This window comes from Bactrocera neohumeralis, chromosome 2 (genome assembly GCF_024586455.1).
Source record: "Bactrocera neohumeralis isolate Rockhampton chromosome 2, APGP_CSIRO_Bneo_wtdbg2-racon-allhic-juicebox.fasta_v2, whole genome shotgun sequence".
In the NCBI taxonomy this organism is placed as follows: Eukaryota; Metazoa; Arthropoda; class Insecta; order Diptera; family Tephritidae; genus Bactrocera; species Bactrocera neohumeralis.
The window spans coordinates 80,604,437-80,620,415 of NC_065919.1; the positions used below are offsets into that span (position 1 = coordinate 80,604,437).

Here is a 15,979-nt window from a genome sequence, read left to right on the forward strand (position 1 = left end):
ATGGGCAAAATCGGCCAACTGCCACGCCCACAAAATGGCGGAAACCGAAAACCTATAAAGTGTCATAACTAAGCCATAAATAAAGATATTAAAGTGAAATTTGGCACAAAGGATCGCATTAGGGAGGGGTAAATTTGAACGTAATTTTTTTGGAAAAGTGGGCTTGGCCCCGCCCCCTACTAAGTTTTTTGTACATATCTCGGAAACTACTATAGCTATGTCAACCAAACTCTATAGAGTCAGGCATTCCATATACAGTTCAAAAATGGAAGAAATCGGATAATAACCACGCCCACCTCCCATACAAAGGTTATGTTCAAAATCACTAAAAGTGCGTTAACCGACTAACAAAAAACGTCAGAAACACTAAATTTTACGGAAGAAGTAGCAGAAGGAAGCTGCACCCAAGCTTTCTTTAAAAATTGAAAATGGGCGTGGCCTCGCCCACTTATGGACCAAAAACCATATCTCAGGAACTACTAGACCGATTTCAATGAAACTCGGTATATAATATTTCCTTAACACCCTAATGACATGTACGAAATATGGGTGAAATCGGTTCACAACCACGCCTTCTTCCAATATAACGCTATTTTGAATTCCATCTGATGCCTTCTCTGTATAATACGAGTATATACATTAGGAACCAATGATGATAGCGGAATAAAACTTTACAAAAATACGGTATTTGAAAAATATGTAAATGACGTATTATGAAATCTCGATTATCACTTTACCATGCGAGAGTATAAAATGTTCGGTGACACCCGAACTTAGCCCTACCTTACTTGTTTTTAAATAGATTTAAGATTTAATAACGTATTGTTAGGCTTTAAGAAAAAGCAGATCCAATAAATAAAATAATTTTGAAAAAAAAAGTTGCACATTAGTTAGAATCGCCGATATCGGACTGGAAAACGTACTTATTTATAGGAAAAATATATTTCTACATACAATAAAATTTAGTTTAGGTATTCTTTGAAATATAAGTACAAACACATAATGTTAAGAAATTTGATAATAACATGAGTTCAAGATCAGATATTCATTCCGAGTTGGGTACAAACCATTCAAAGCATAAGTCTCACTCAAAATAAAAATTATTAAGTAGTAAGCATGTCAACCACACACATAAGTATATATGTATGTATGTACATGCATGTATGTACATATATTGTAAGTATAGCATGTGTGTGTATCCAATTTTAATTAGCGCCTTGTCTATTTCCAAAACAGAGATGTTATAAAATTCCTACAATTTGTAATTTAACAAGCAGCAATAAACTTCACCATTAGTAAAGTTTCCTTAAATGACGTTTTTGTTTTTGCCCTCTTCTCTTTTCATGTAAAAATGCTGTTGCCGCCGTGCCATTAACGCTGAAACCACCTGTATACACAAACACAACAAATACAAATTATATACGCGCTCACATAACAACCACCTGATGATATGCAGATGCACTTCTCCACACTTCTTCCGCCTCAGCGCGAGCGCGTCGCACGCAGGTCTTGTGGCCAACAAGTTAAGATTTTTATAATTTTCCTCATTGGCGGATTAGCGACAATGTGCCATATTGGGAATGTGACGGCTAGTACAATAACAACGCACACGGAAGCTCCATTCACAGCTAGCAATGAAACTTTAGCCGATTATAGCAACAACAACAGTTTGTGTGACAAAAATGGTTTTAGTGTAGAATTACCAAAACCTTTGTTGTTGCTGGACAGCAGGAAGCAAATCGCAAATACATCAGATGTTGAAGCATCATCAGCTGCAGCGGGAAAACGTCAGCAACGCGCCTACTCCAATCGACCGACGCTGATGGATGTCGCATTGCAGGCGTCGGCGCGCGAGGGGCTTAATGCAATGACCGAATTATATGGAAAAATTGTGCCGGATATACTACGAAATGGTATGCGTTTGATTTTAAACATAAGAAACCAGTTTAGTTTACTATAAGTATTATAGGCCTTTGCTATTGAGCTTTGCTGAAGATAAGCTTTTTCGATTTCTTTAGGAGTGCCTGAGAAGCTGTTGCGATTGCAGTATTCAACTTGACTCTTTTTAGAAAATTTATATTTTATATATTTTATTATTTATATATTCGACCCTGCTCTATGAGTATGGGTCCTTCTATGGTTATCATAGTCCATGTGAGTATTGCATTGTAAATATCAAATTTATCTGTAAGAGAATTCTTTCTAGCCATTCCCAAGTGAATGGCGGTCAGAGATCTTTCCCCACTTGCCTGAATTTCTACACATGGCTCCATCTACCGAAAGCTCAGTCAGGATCGGGAAGAATCTTTCCGAGCCGTTCTATACGAAACCAAGACAAGACGACTCTCTATCGTGCGACTTCTTCAATCGACTTTTGGAGAAAACAATTCGTGCTGCAGATCTGTGTAAAGAAGGTACAGTACAGAAGTAAAGTCCTCTCCCGACGAACAAAGACCAAATTCTAAGGCGAATACCGCAGTCGATGGAACGATGAGCTGTACGAGATATACGACGACATTGAAATAATTCAGCGAATTAAGAGACAGCGGCTACGCTGGCTAGGTCATGTTGCCCGGATGGATCAAAACAGACCAGCTTTTTAAGAATTCGAAGCTCCAGGGAAGCAGAAGAAGAGGAAGACCTCCAATCCATTAAAAAGACCAGGAGGAGAAGGACCTGGATATACCTGGAAAGGAAGAACGACTGGCGCGCTGTTGTAAACTTGAGAACTTGTTGAAGAAGATATCGTTTAAAACACATCCCATAATTTCCTTACCGCAAAACTCATCTCAAACTTCACTCCATTCTTTCAGTATTCCATGTTTCTTTTCGTTAATATAATCTTACTAACTTAGATATTTTTTTTTCATAAAATTGCTAAATATGGACTTTTGGATATAAACTTTAATATTATTTACAATATTTTACAACTTTTTGTGCCACCCTGTATTATTTAAGTATTTCATTGTAATCATTTGCTTCATTTCATTTAGGACATGTGCTTCAGGACAACCATCCAGCTGCATTGCTTTCCAAATTTAGCGAGTCTGTAAGTGAGACTCTGGAGCAGGAAATGGCCGCTTTTGCAACCATATCGGCGACGAAAGCTTTTCGAAATAAGTGAGTACAAATTAACCGCAATGAATAGCCAAAAGTGATATTAATGAAAACAGGAAGCCAGAAATTATTAAAGCAACATGATAAAGTGGTCTCCGCAAATCTTTAGGATGTTTAATATCAATTGCGTATTTTCAGCCAGTTTCGAAACAGACATGATTTGTATTGAATTTTGTAACAACAAAAAGTTTTGAGATTAATAAACTGATTGAATCCCTGTTTTGCTCCAAGCACTACAGCTTCACAAAGAACTGTACATAATGGTGTATATGCGTCGCCGTTAAATTAACTTTAGATCAACATAGTCGAACGAAAACATCGAAAATTTCACCTAGGTGAACGAATATACAATTGAGTATATACCCTGTCAAGAAAATATCGGGAATTGATAAATAAAACGAAAATTTTTAAATTCGTCCAAATTTATTTTATCGCCTTCAAAGTAACATCCATTTGAAGCAATGCACATGTGCCAACGCTTCTTCAATCGTCAAAACATTTTTTATAGGCACTTTCCGGAATGGCCTTCAGCTCTGGCGTATAATTTGTTTTGATGTCTTCAATTGAGTCGAAGCATGTACCCCGAAGTGGACATTTCAGTAAAAGTCACAGGGGGCCATATCAGGTGAATACGGTGCTTGCTCAATGATATTTGTTGAGTGTGTGGCCAAAAATTCATTCACAATGATGGCTTTGTGCGATGGTGCGTTATTATGATGAAGAATACACGAATTGCTGGCCCACAAACTCGAACGCTTACGACGGATAGCGTCTCATAAGCGCCTCATAACACCAATATAATAATACTCTTTGTTGATGGTTTGACCAGTTGGAACGTATTTATAGGGGACGACACCACTAATATCGCAAAAACAATGAGCATTACCTTCGCTTTCGATTGACTTTGGTCGTGGATTTTTCGGCTTTGGCGGAAGAAGTCTTGCAGCAACGCGTTGCTTGCCCAATTTTTCATGTATAATCGTACGTACGCTCTCGTGTGACATCTCCACTTTATGGGCAATCTCTCACAAGCTCACATGGCTATTTTTGGCAATAATTTCCTCGCTTCTATCTCGGTAGAATATCATTTCAAGCAAGCCTTAGTCATTTGTTCAATGCACCACTACTTTATAAGAGAGAAAGTAGAATAGCTCCTCTATATTCGATTTCTACTTAATTATGCCAATTTATTGGAGCTATGCCAGTTGTTTGTTCGATTTCCTACTTCCCAAATTTTGGTACATTGAAAGCAGCCGTTGGAACAGTAACAGGACAGATCTAGGATATCCGAAATCTTGAAATTACTTAAATAAAACATGCTGTTAATGCCAGAGAATATGTTTTATTTTTTGATCTGGCAAAATTCTTTAAAGTGTCAGCTTTCGGCTTATTACTTCGTACCAGAGACAATGATTTTGAAAAGTAATGTAATTTCAAAGATGGTCATAATAGCTATGATTGGGTAATTGTTATCCTCAGTTATCTAGAGGCCAGCTTTGTATCCATTACGGCAATTGAGTACAGCTCCAAAGCAGGGAATATGATAAAGATGTCTAAATAAAGCGTTGATATCTAAAATACCAAGTTTGATATAGAATATTTCGAGACTTTGGTATCAAAAGTTGCCTTATTAATTTGGAGAAACGTAATATCCTCAAGAATCGTCCATCGATATAAATACAGTACAATAAATAACTCTTTCGCCAGACCATTCACTTTAAACTGACTTACCTTTGACGCAAATGATATTGTGTTAATAACATTTGACTTTCTTTAACGATTTGTTGTTGTAATAGGTCTTCATAGAAACCGCAAATGCCGCAGTATTTGTTCAGAAATATGCCCCTTTTTATTACCAGGAGTATTGCTACAAAGACACTACGTTTTAACTCCCGAGCGCCGCATGTACCGCTATCGCTTTACTGTTAAACATACATAAATTTACATTCATACACACACACACACAATGTTATACCAGCAATTACTTGTAAAAGTAAACTTTCACTTTGACATTGAATTTGCGGCGCTTATCTGCCAGCGAACACCAAAGCCACCAATGTAAAAGCAAATATTAATTCCAAAAAAAGAATTGCATAGTACGAGTAAATGCCTTGCGGTGCGTTGAAAAGTTAAACGACCGCTTGTGGCAGCCGCATCCGCGATTTATTTCTTTTTCTCAAATTTTGCGGCGAATACCACAAATGACAAGCTCGACGGCGCGGCGTTCACAAAGCGCTCGCTGAGCCATTGCATCCTTTCCAGTTGGTCTTCGGTTGAATGTGTGGAGTCAGTGACTGCCTCGCGGTTGCCAGTTCAGTGGCCAACCAACGGAAATCCAGGTGAAAACTCACTTAAAATGCTTGGCGAAATTAATAGTTGAACTTGTCGGTGTTCGCACATTTTCCGAACTTTTGCTTGCTTGTAACCGGCAATTTGCATTTCAAGATTCAAGATTTTCTAATAATTTCTCTCCTTATATCCCTGTATGTGTGTAGATATGTTGGCATGGTCTTATTGCGAGTGATTTTGACGAGTTTGTAAGTTGTAATATTCAATGGAATATTCTATTTGCTAAAAAGAATGGTGTACATACTTACATTGGGGTGACCGTTATTTCCAAGACAAACATTTTGCAAACAATCTCTAAAGTTTTAGTTTTTACCTTAAAAAACTCCCACGTAACACAGCCTGTTTACGCTGAACTGCCCTGAACGGAGAATAATAAGTTTGTAACACTCAGAAGGAAACATCAGAGGCCCTAAAAATATATACATATGTACATATATACGCATAAATGATCAGCATGATGCGCTGAGTTGATTCAGTTCGAACCGAAGTGCTCTCTCAATAAATCCATTAAATGTTGTGATGAGTGGGAAATGGCGCCGTCTCGTCGCCCAGATGACGAGCTTCAATTTCAGGCATCAAATAAAATGCGCCAAGTGGTTCCGTACGTCAGTACGAGTTGCTGCGATCGGCGCCGAGTCCACTTTCCACGGTCTTCGTGTATTCAATAATGAATGCTGGGTCTCAAGATGGGCGATGGTGTTGCGAATAGTACGCTCAGTAGGCCCATTATGAGTTGAGTTTCGAAATAAAGTTGAAAAACTAAAACTTCTGGAAGAGTTTGCAAGCAAAAAAATCAAGTTGAGAAATAACGAGGACCCTAATATATGTACATACATACATACATATATACGATGTACAAATATTATAAACATCTGTTAATTCCCTCTTCCAATTACAAGTAAACTGTGCTAAGTAAATATTGGTTTTGATTCGATTTGTTAATGAATTATACATTAATTTATGAGATCTAGTCAGAAATGCAAAGTTATGCAAAATATCTACATTGCTGTGATAATTTATTTTTAAATTAATTCATTATTTCTCGTTCTACATTTCCAAGGAAACTAATTTATTTTTTTTTTTTAATTAAAGCAATAATGACGAACAAAATCGAGAGTGATTAGCAATAAGAATTTATATTTTGAGATAGTGAACCGCTTTAAGTCATGTCACCAAGTCTTTCATATCATAAACAAGGAAGGAATTTAAATTTGTCAAAAGATTATATATTTCTACAAAATATGTCAAATACGGCTCGGAAACTTATTTATTTCGTTTTTGACTCATCACCTCTCTGTTATTTTCATTAAACTGGTATAACTTCTTTCGACCATATTTCTCTTTGTATACGCTAGTCTATAGGCTTTATACCAGTTGTGTTGTTCGAATCGCCGCAATTTGAAAATTACCAGTTATATTAGCTGTCTTCGATTCGCCAAGCGTTGGAAGGGAGCGAATCGAACCAACTATACCAGATGTTCAAGCACACTGGCAGCACTTTCGTTGCAATCCTTTGCTATCAAGTTCTCTGTAACCTTTGAGGAAGAAATTCTACTTTTTGTCAAAACTTTTTAGAAGAAATCAACCATCAATTCAATTTGATAGTTTTCTTGTTGCTAGACTTATAAATTTTTCAATAAGTTGCAGAAAAATGGAAAATCGAAGATGGTTATTACATTGTTAAGTCCCTTGATAAAAACTTTGAATGCAATCTTTTTGAACAAATTTTCTTCTTTTTGGTACAATATTTAAAATGAGTGTTGATAGATATATATCTTTGGATCAAAAGTGTAGTGAGATAGTGAGATATACATATGTATATTTCCTAAGAGAATGGCAAAACCCAAAACCATTTTGAACTTACTGACAACAGATTGGTGTTCAAAGGGTCTGCGTATAAGGATTCTCTCCATTTGCGGAAATACGAAGAATTGGTAATCGGAGTATGGTAGACTTTTGGGCGGAGACATTTAAGCGACTGGCATTTTTCCTCAGGACAGAATGTTAAATGTCAGATTTGGGAAAAAAATACACCAGTCACCTATTAGTTTCAAATACAGCAAATATTCATAACTTTGGATTAAAAAACTTACACATAAAAAAAGGAAATCTGGAAGAATATAAATTGACAGCCATAGTTTCTCCAAAAAAAGTATTATGTTTAAAATACCTGGAAAATTATAGCAATAATTGAACTTCAGTCGCGAATTACAAGTTGCGAACTATAGTTAATAGTTTTTGTCGGCTTAGTTTGACGTTTAAGGGGGTATTCTAGTCTAGTCGAATTCGAATTTCGAGCTTTTTTCAACAATTAATAAAAAGAAGCACTAGATATTTTTACTATCCGTTTTTTTATCATTTGTTTATTAAACTTAGAAGAGTACACAAAATAAATTTCAAAAAAAAAAAAATGTTCATCAAGTTATGCGTCCTTGAAGAAAAGGGGAGAAAAAAGAGGCCGTGTCCTCATCACTATGATTTCCAAAATTTTTCATAAAATGGTGGCTACTCAAAAAAAAAGGTCGATTTTTTCACTAATTTTTCAATTTTGTTGATTTTTTTTAAATATTATAAATTTAAATTTCTAGTGATAGAGATATATTTAAAGAATATTCATGCCAAATTTCAAATAAATCGACTGATTAGAATTTGAGATATTGTGGCTACCGCATCAAAAAAAGGAGTTTTGAGAAAAACGCGTTTAAAGTTTTACGTTATACGATATTCGCTCAACCGGTCTAGTTGCCACGTCACTAAACATTGAAAATAATTTGAGTTCTGAAAAATCCTTTTAGGGAGATATTTTTGAATATCAAAACTATCGAATTATGAAAAAAAATTTCGATTTTTTCAAATTTCTAGACTAGAATACCCCCTTAACTGCGGGAAGTTTGGAGACGAAGCTCGGACAATTTATTCACAATGGTATACACATACAACTTTTTATTTGCTTTGCACAGATAAGTTCGATGAATGCTTTTGTATCAAGCCGAAGGAAGGCAGAGCAAAGCAAAGTAAAGTGTTTTGCAACTCTCATCTTTTTCGCTTTGCTAAGTTATAGTCGCCATTTTTATTGAAGAGAAGCACGGAAAGCAAAATGTGCATTCTGACACAGCGCTTGCTTTCTTCGCTTCGTTGTTAAAGTCTGAATCGTCAAGTAAAGCGAGGAAAGTTGTACATATGAACATGCCTCCTCAACGCTTGAGCATTTATGTATGTATTGTATGTATGTATGTATATGATTTGACAATGCAAATGAATTTGTTTTTATCGACATAATTGCAGTTTGTTAAACACCCACAACAAATTTACATTACGCGCTATAAAAATAAACAAATTTACAAAATACAAAAAACAAGTTCCAAAATTTAAAAACAAACTCCATTTACAAGACATCCGAATAAACGTGTATATCAACAAAAATGTTATTTTGTTTGCACAAATTGTTACTTTTACTGTTCGCAATTATACAATTACAACAACAACAATTTCAGCTATGCACAACCAGCGCTGAGCTGCGCTTTGAGTGAATGGTTAGTGTCAACAATTCGTGGAAGTCACAAATAAAAGGCGTCATTAACATAAATAGCAAAAACAACAATAACAGCAAAAAGCAATAATAAAGAGAATAACACATCGTAAACACTTTTTCCACCAGCAATTAGAAATAGGTAAACTAATGAACGATATTAGTGGAAGAAAGCTGGCGATATTTGTGGAAGTGATTGGCGCGCAAATTGCTGAAGGGCGCAAATGAGGCATAAGCTTGCGGATACGCCGAAAATTAATCTCTGCACGAAAGTCATTATTGCCAAAAATAAAATTGCGAACAAAAAATATTAAAATAATAACAATAATAATAAAGAAATTCGGTGGAAATACTGCAGTTAAAACAAGAAACAAGAAAAAACGTTCACTTCGGCTGCACTGAAGCTATGAATAATACCCTTCACATGTGTATTTCTTATTGCATGAAAGGGCAGTTATACTTTATTAATTCGTATGACAGCTATATGTTATAGTAGTTCGATCTGAACAATGTGCGCGAGGATTGTAGCCTTGCCTTGGACAATAATCCGCCACAAATTTGCTGAAAATATCTCATCAAATAAAAAATTTTCATCAAACACTTGATTTTGGACAATCAGTTTATAAGGCAGCCATATGCTATAGTTGTGCGATTCAAAGGATATACATACATATACATATATTTGAGCAATAAAATATGCGAAATTTCGTCGTTTCATCTTCTTTATTAGAGTAATTACCGCTTACGCGGTTATAGTCGAGTTTACAACAGCGCGCCAGTCGTTCTTCCTTTTCGCTGTTTGGCGTTAATTGGAATTTTCAAGTGTAGCCAGGTCCTTTTCCACCTGCTCTTTCAAGCGAAGTGGAGGTCTTCCTCATCCTTTGTTCCCCTGGTGGGTACTGCGCTAAAACACTCTCAGAGCCGGAGTATTTTCCTTCGGACGATATGACCTAGCCAGCGTAGCCACTGTCTCTTAATTCGCTGACCTACGTCAATGTACGTACATATATCTCACAGTTCCATCGACTGCGGTATTCACCGTTGCCAATGCGCAAAGAACCATAAGTCTTTCGCAGAACCTTTCTCACAGAAGGGGATGATGAGTAAACTGTAGAATATGGCTTTTGTTCGTCGGGAGAGGACTTTACTTCTCAATTGCCTACTTAGTCCCAAGTAGCACTTGTTGGCAAGATATATTGCGCAGGATTTCGAGGCTGACATTGTTGTTGGTGTCAATACTGGTTTCAAGTTAGACGAAATTATCTACGACTTCAAAGTTATGATTGTCAGGCGTGACATAGGTGCCTAGTCGCGAGTGCGACAACTGCTTGTTTGATGACAGGAGATATTTCGTCTTGCCCTCGTTCACTACTTGACTCATTTGCTTCGCATCCTGATCCAGTCTGGAGACGGTTGTTGATCCAATGATACCAACAATGATATCAGCGGCGTACGCCAGCAATTGTACGCTCTTATAGAAACCAAAATGATAAGCTCCAATCAATTTGTTGACGATGGGCTTTAACTTTTTATGCGAAGTTGAGGCGGAGACGGGTAATCAAACTTCTTCATGGTCGGGCAATGGAACGTCCACTCCAAAGTCATCGATTGGAGAATGGGGAACACCATCTCCGAGTGTTGTGTTTTCATTGCCGTTCAGCAGGCTGGAGAAGTGTTCCCTTAATAATTTTAGTATGCGCTGGGCATCAGTCACTGGTGGTTCGATAAGGGTCTACACCGGACTTGAAACCTTCTGTTAGACGCCGCATCTTTTCGTAGATGAGGAACTAGTTCTCATATAGTACATATACATAAGTAGGTACATACATATGTATATACAGAGAGACGTATCTTTCAGTGCGTTACAAACTTGGTGCCAAACTGAAATCTTCTTCTGGGTATAAATATACACATGGTATACTTAGTATATTCCGAAATAATATACATACATACACATGTATATGTGTAGGTAACATATAGTATGTTATTTTCTAAGCGTTGACAGCGCAACGCACGCATTTTGGTGATCGTCTCAGTCGTCTATTTGATGCTTTCGATTTCATTAGCTACACTTCGAGCTGCTACAAAAGCCATTCATGGCAAAGTGAAATCAGCGAGCATTCACAAAAACAAAAATAAACATTAAAACTAAAAAATGCTACACTATCACTAGACACACTCATACATACATAAAAGCAGACAGCAATAGCAACAACACTTGTAGTTTCTGGATATATTAGTACATAAAGCCAAAACAGATGGCCGCACGCTCCGACTAATGGCGATGCAGCGGCTGGCTATTGGCCGAATGGCGAATGCGTGTAAGCATGCATACATACATACGTATATGTACATACAACTAGTAGCAGGTTTGTGACACAAGCGGCTAAAGTTCGTTGACATCAGACGAAAATCTGCATCGAGCTTGAGCGCGGCGCGGCACCGCAAGCCGGGGCCAAGACACTTTGATTGCGCATAAAAATTTACGATTTCATGGGGAGTTAGTTTATTTACAAATACACGCATATGCATATATACATATGTACATATGTACATATGAATATTTGGAGTAGCAAAACGATCACGCCACAAAATCAAAATTCCCAAATCGCTTAAAAGACGCCAATAAATTCGTGAAACGTCTAAAACCCTAACAAAATGGGACATTTTGGAGCCACTTATAGTTCAAAACATTATGTACATACATATGTATCTAGATGTGTGCGTAGAGTTAATAAGAAAGTACAACTTTATTTAAAACATTTCGGCTTCTGCTCGATCAAAATTAACTTACTTTTACTTTCTTACAAACGCTACTCATTGTCCGCGGGCTTTGTTGTGCGGCTTATGGAAAATATGTATAGTATGGTATGCGCGTATGTGTGCGTATATTGGTAAGCTGTAACGGTCTGTCACAAGTCACAGCGTCTTCTCCCCTTCACCTTAAGTTAATTGTTTAGTCTACTCAGTCCATTTCGTTTGAGCCGACCGTGGCAATGCACTCAATGCACGTTTCAATTAGTTACGTAAACGTCGTAGCTGTCAAGTTGACAGTTCGTTAGTTCGTCACTTTAATAAATTCGTCGTAAATAAAAGCTTCAACACCGATTATAAATATGCTGACTCTTTTATTGTTAAATTCACCTTTCCTTTTTCACCTTTCAGTCGTAAAATGTGGCGTAGAATTAACTGGTTGTTGTTGCAGGTAGAGTGGGATGCGACTGCAGCTTTCGTGCAGCAAGTAAGAGTGTGACTTTTAACAACTGTATTTGCTGTAATAACAATTTTGTGCCTACAAATGGAGACTTCTGCTAGTTGAAAGCCTACACCAACTCATGATTTGAGAACCTTTTTCGTGGGTGAAATGCGTTTGGATTTAAAATTTTGCCTGCCACTCGGTGACCATTGTGAAACATGACTTTCCAGCACTTTTGATTTTGTCACACTTCGAACTTATAAATCATCCAGTAGGATTAGGAGCTTGCTAATACTATATCTATTTCGATAATATCCCACTAAGACTAAATTCATTAATACTCTTGAGCTCACGAAAGCTACAGATGTACATATTCGTAGGTTTCAAAGACAAAAAAATAAAATTTAGTGTGAGGAGAAACGATTTCTCGTAGAGCTTAAAACTTCGCAAAAAATCATACCCCTGAAGTCTTTGTAAAAAAAGATTTTTACGTGCTTTTTAAATGGTAAACTTTGAATGCTCACTGACTCCTTTTAAAATCAAGCTCAAAATTCTACTACTCATTTTAACCCACAACTTGCTACACAAAACATTTTTACACCACAATACAGGGAATATGAGCACTTCTGGTCAAGGCGTATTTTCCCTCAACATTAATTTGAAGCAGTCTCTTTATCGAGCAATACAACTCATTCGATTGAGAACGATTAGGAAAAATTATTTCGCTGTTCTAAGCATTGAAGCTTATTCGGATAGGTCCGAAGAAATACTTATAAATATTATAAGATAATTGTGATTGCTTTGCTATTACTTACACAGTGTTTATACAAGTAGGTACATTTTTAAGTTATCGAATTGATTAGATATTTATTTAAACTGATATTAGCTGGCCAACAAGCAGAATAGCCAGCGGAGCCTATTATGTAGTGCAAAATGATGCTTGAGTTTTTTCCGATTATAAAATGTAAAATTACAAAGTGGGCTTATGAAATAATTGACTAAACAAACTCTAAGAATTTGAAAGCCAACTAAAACTGAAAGTATATTTTGTTAATATAAAATTATTCGGATATTTATACCTAAAGATATTAAAAAAGAGTTTTTTCGCTTAGTTGCTTCGACGGCACTAGCGTCAATTTCCAAGAATATCATGCAAATTTACGTTTTCTGAAATAACCGGAAATTCGAGTAATCACCTTTTCAGTAGAGCCCCCTTTCTAGCTTAATGACTTCGTCAACAAACAAAATGTTGCTATTGGGGCGAGTCAAATTCTCTGGCGGTTAAGGAAGCGTAATGGCATTGTCAAAACTTGACAGAGTGGCGCGGGTTGAGGTATGGCTGAATCATCGGGCCTTATTTCTTTTGTAATGCGGCAGAAAATGATGTTACCTCAATATCGAGTATTATAACACGATGTTGACTGATTTTCTTCCACGGATTGGAAATTGGGAAATTGGGGTAAACGGGTGAAGAAATGCGAATGGAGCCGTTGTGACCCTTTCGCGAACATCTTGTTCAAAACATATACATATGCTATAAAACTAATTTCTTCTTTATTGGTCTTACCAACGGAGTGGAGGTCTTCCTCTTACTCTGTTTCTTTCCGTGGGTACTGCGTCGAATACTCCCAAAGCTGGAATGCTTTCATTTATTCGGACGACATGACCTAGCCAGCGTAGCCACTGTCTCTTAATTCGCTGAACTACATAAGTATGTTGTCGCTTTTTTGTTCAACCTGAAGAACGCAGAACCAGTGGCGCGGCCAATGATATGGATATCAATAGCGTACGCTGGCAGTGTACACTCTTGTAGAAGATTGTACCATCTCTATTCAAATCTGCAGCTCTTTTTACTCTTTTTTCTTTTTTGCAGAACTTTTTTCTCCAAAAGTAGATTGAAGAAGTCGCACGATAGGGAGCCGCCTTGTTTGAAACCTCGCTTGGTATCGAACGGCACGGTAAGCTCGCTCCCGATATTGACGGAGCTTTTGATATTGCTCAACGTCAGTTTACCCAGCCGCATTAGTTTTGCGGGAATACCAAATTCAGGCACAGCAGCATAAAGGCAGCTCTTTTTCGTCGTTATATTCGAATTTGCACAAAATTTCTCTCTGAGAAGCTACTCATTTGTCGGAATCGTCGATATCAGACCGCTATAGTATTTGGTTTCCATAGAAACTGTTCTATAAAAATCAAGTCCTTGTATGGAAAACTTTTTCTTTGACAAGATATCTTAATGATACCCATTGACCTGTTCAGGTCATTATAGCACATATGTAGCTGTCATTTAAACTGATCGATTCGAGGTTGATTCGAGGTTATTGATAAAATGAAAACAACGTGCCTAGAAAGAACTGTTGGCAGAAAATGAACCTGTGAAGGATATTATAGCTTCGGTGCAAACGAAGTTCACATTTTTTCTAGTTCAGTTTCTGAAAATACCCTTGGAACCTTCGAAGGGCTTTATTTTACCCCCTGAGAAATGAAGCCACGAACTTAAAAATATATGCATACATACTACATACATAGATTTAGTATATAAGACTTCTTAGAGTTTCTAAAGCAATAAAACAACAAACATCCGTTGTAAACAAAAAGAGTACAAAATTAATGTTGCGAACGCTTTGTGGTGTATTGAACTTTGTAGCGCCGTGCGAATCTGTCATTTGCTATTGAAATGTTAAAGGGCAAATGCGACACCGCAAAGCGTGCGCACACAGCCATGCATACGTCTGCATACATACCTAAGTGCATACGTGCATTTGAACTCGAACGTTTTGCTAGATAGCATTAAATATAAATGCCTATAATGGTATATAGCATGCCGTTATAAATCATGTTTATTTACATTTTTTGTTGTTTTCGCTGGATGTCTAAACCGGCTGGAGTCGTGACGTTGTAACTTGCATGGCACCCAGACTGCCATTGCCGCTGCGACACCGCGTTGAACCCACTGAAAACTGAAAAACTGTTTTTTTTATTGTTTTTCTTTTTGGTAAATTATTTCGTCGAGCTTTGCAAATGAAAAGCCTTTTCCACTTTCTCCACTTCTTTTTCCAAAAAGACCATTAAAACGGCCAAACAAACAGAAAATAGCATGCATATAAATAATAGACATAAATAAATACATTAGCGAGCAAAAGCAAAGCAATCATAAAAAAAAAATAAAACGAAAAAAGCAGCGACGACGAATTAACTGCGAGTGCGAACGCTGCAATTTTAATGGCCGCCATGCGCATTTCTGCAGCTGCGCGCCAGCTGTTGTGGCAGACTTTTTGGTGTAGGCAATTGTTGTCCCGTTGGCGCGCAACAACGGAACTTGTAAGTGCACACCAGGTGAGCTGAACAAATGGCGAGGGCAGGTGATGAGCATTTCGAACTTGTTTGCAGCTTGTTTGCGCACTGGTTTGACGCCGCCGCCGCGAAGCTTTCTCAGCACCAACGTATTAGCAATGTGTTGTTGTTGCCAACGGACTGACTGATTAACGACGCTAAGACGACTGACTGTCAGCGCGCTGGCGATGCCATAGACCAATTGCAAGCTGGGCGCTTAAATACAGAGAAGTCGCCGATTTTTCATTCATTTCAAGTGGAACACTCACAGCGATGCGTCGAAAAATGATGAGCCGCAAGCGCAAAGTGCCACGCGCGCGCAAACAGCAATTAAATTTTAGTTTTCAAAAAGCAAAAAAATAAAATAAAAATATTAGCATTAACAACCGTGTAGATCCTACAATGGAAATGGCATGAAATCGCTTTTAAGTTTCGTTTCATTGTTGCAGCTACAA

The 15,979-nt window shown here is 37.3% G+C and overlaps 1 protein-coding gene across 1 annotated transcript; it reads left to right on the forward strand.

Moving 5' to 3' along the window:
- Positions 1-1,456: 1,456 nt before the first annotated feature.
- LOC126764181 (uncharacterized) lies at positions 1,457-3,124 on the forward strand. Its single transcript, XM_050482005.1, has 2 exons — positions 1,457-1,913; positions 2,994-3,124. Exons 1-2 carry the CDS (start codon positions 1,457-1,459, stop codon positions 3,122-3,124), a joined length of 588 nt encoding a protein of 195 aa, XP_050337962.1.
- Positions 3,125-15,979: the final 12,855 nt, after the last annotated feature.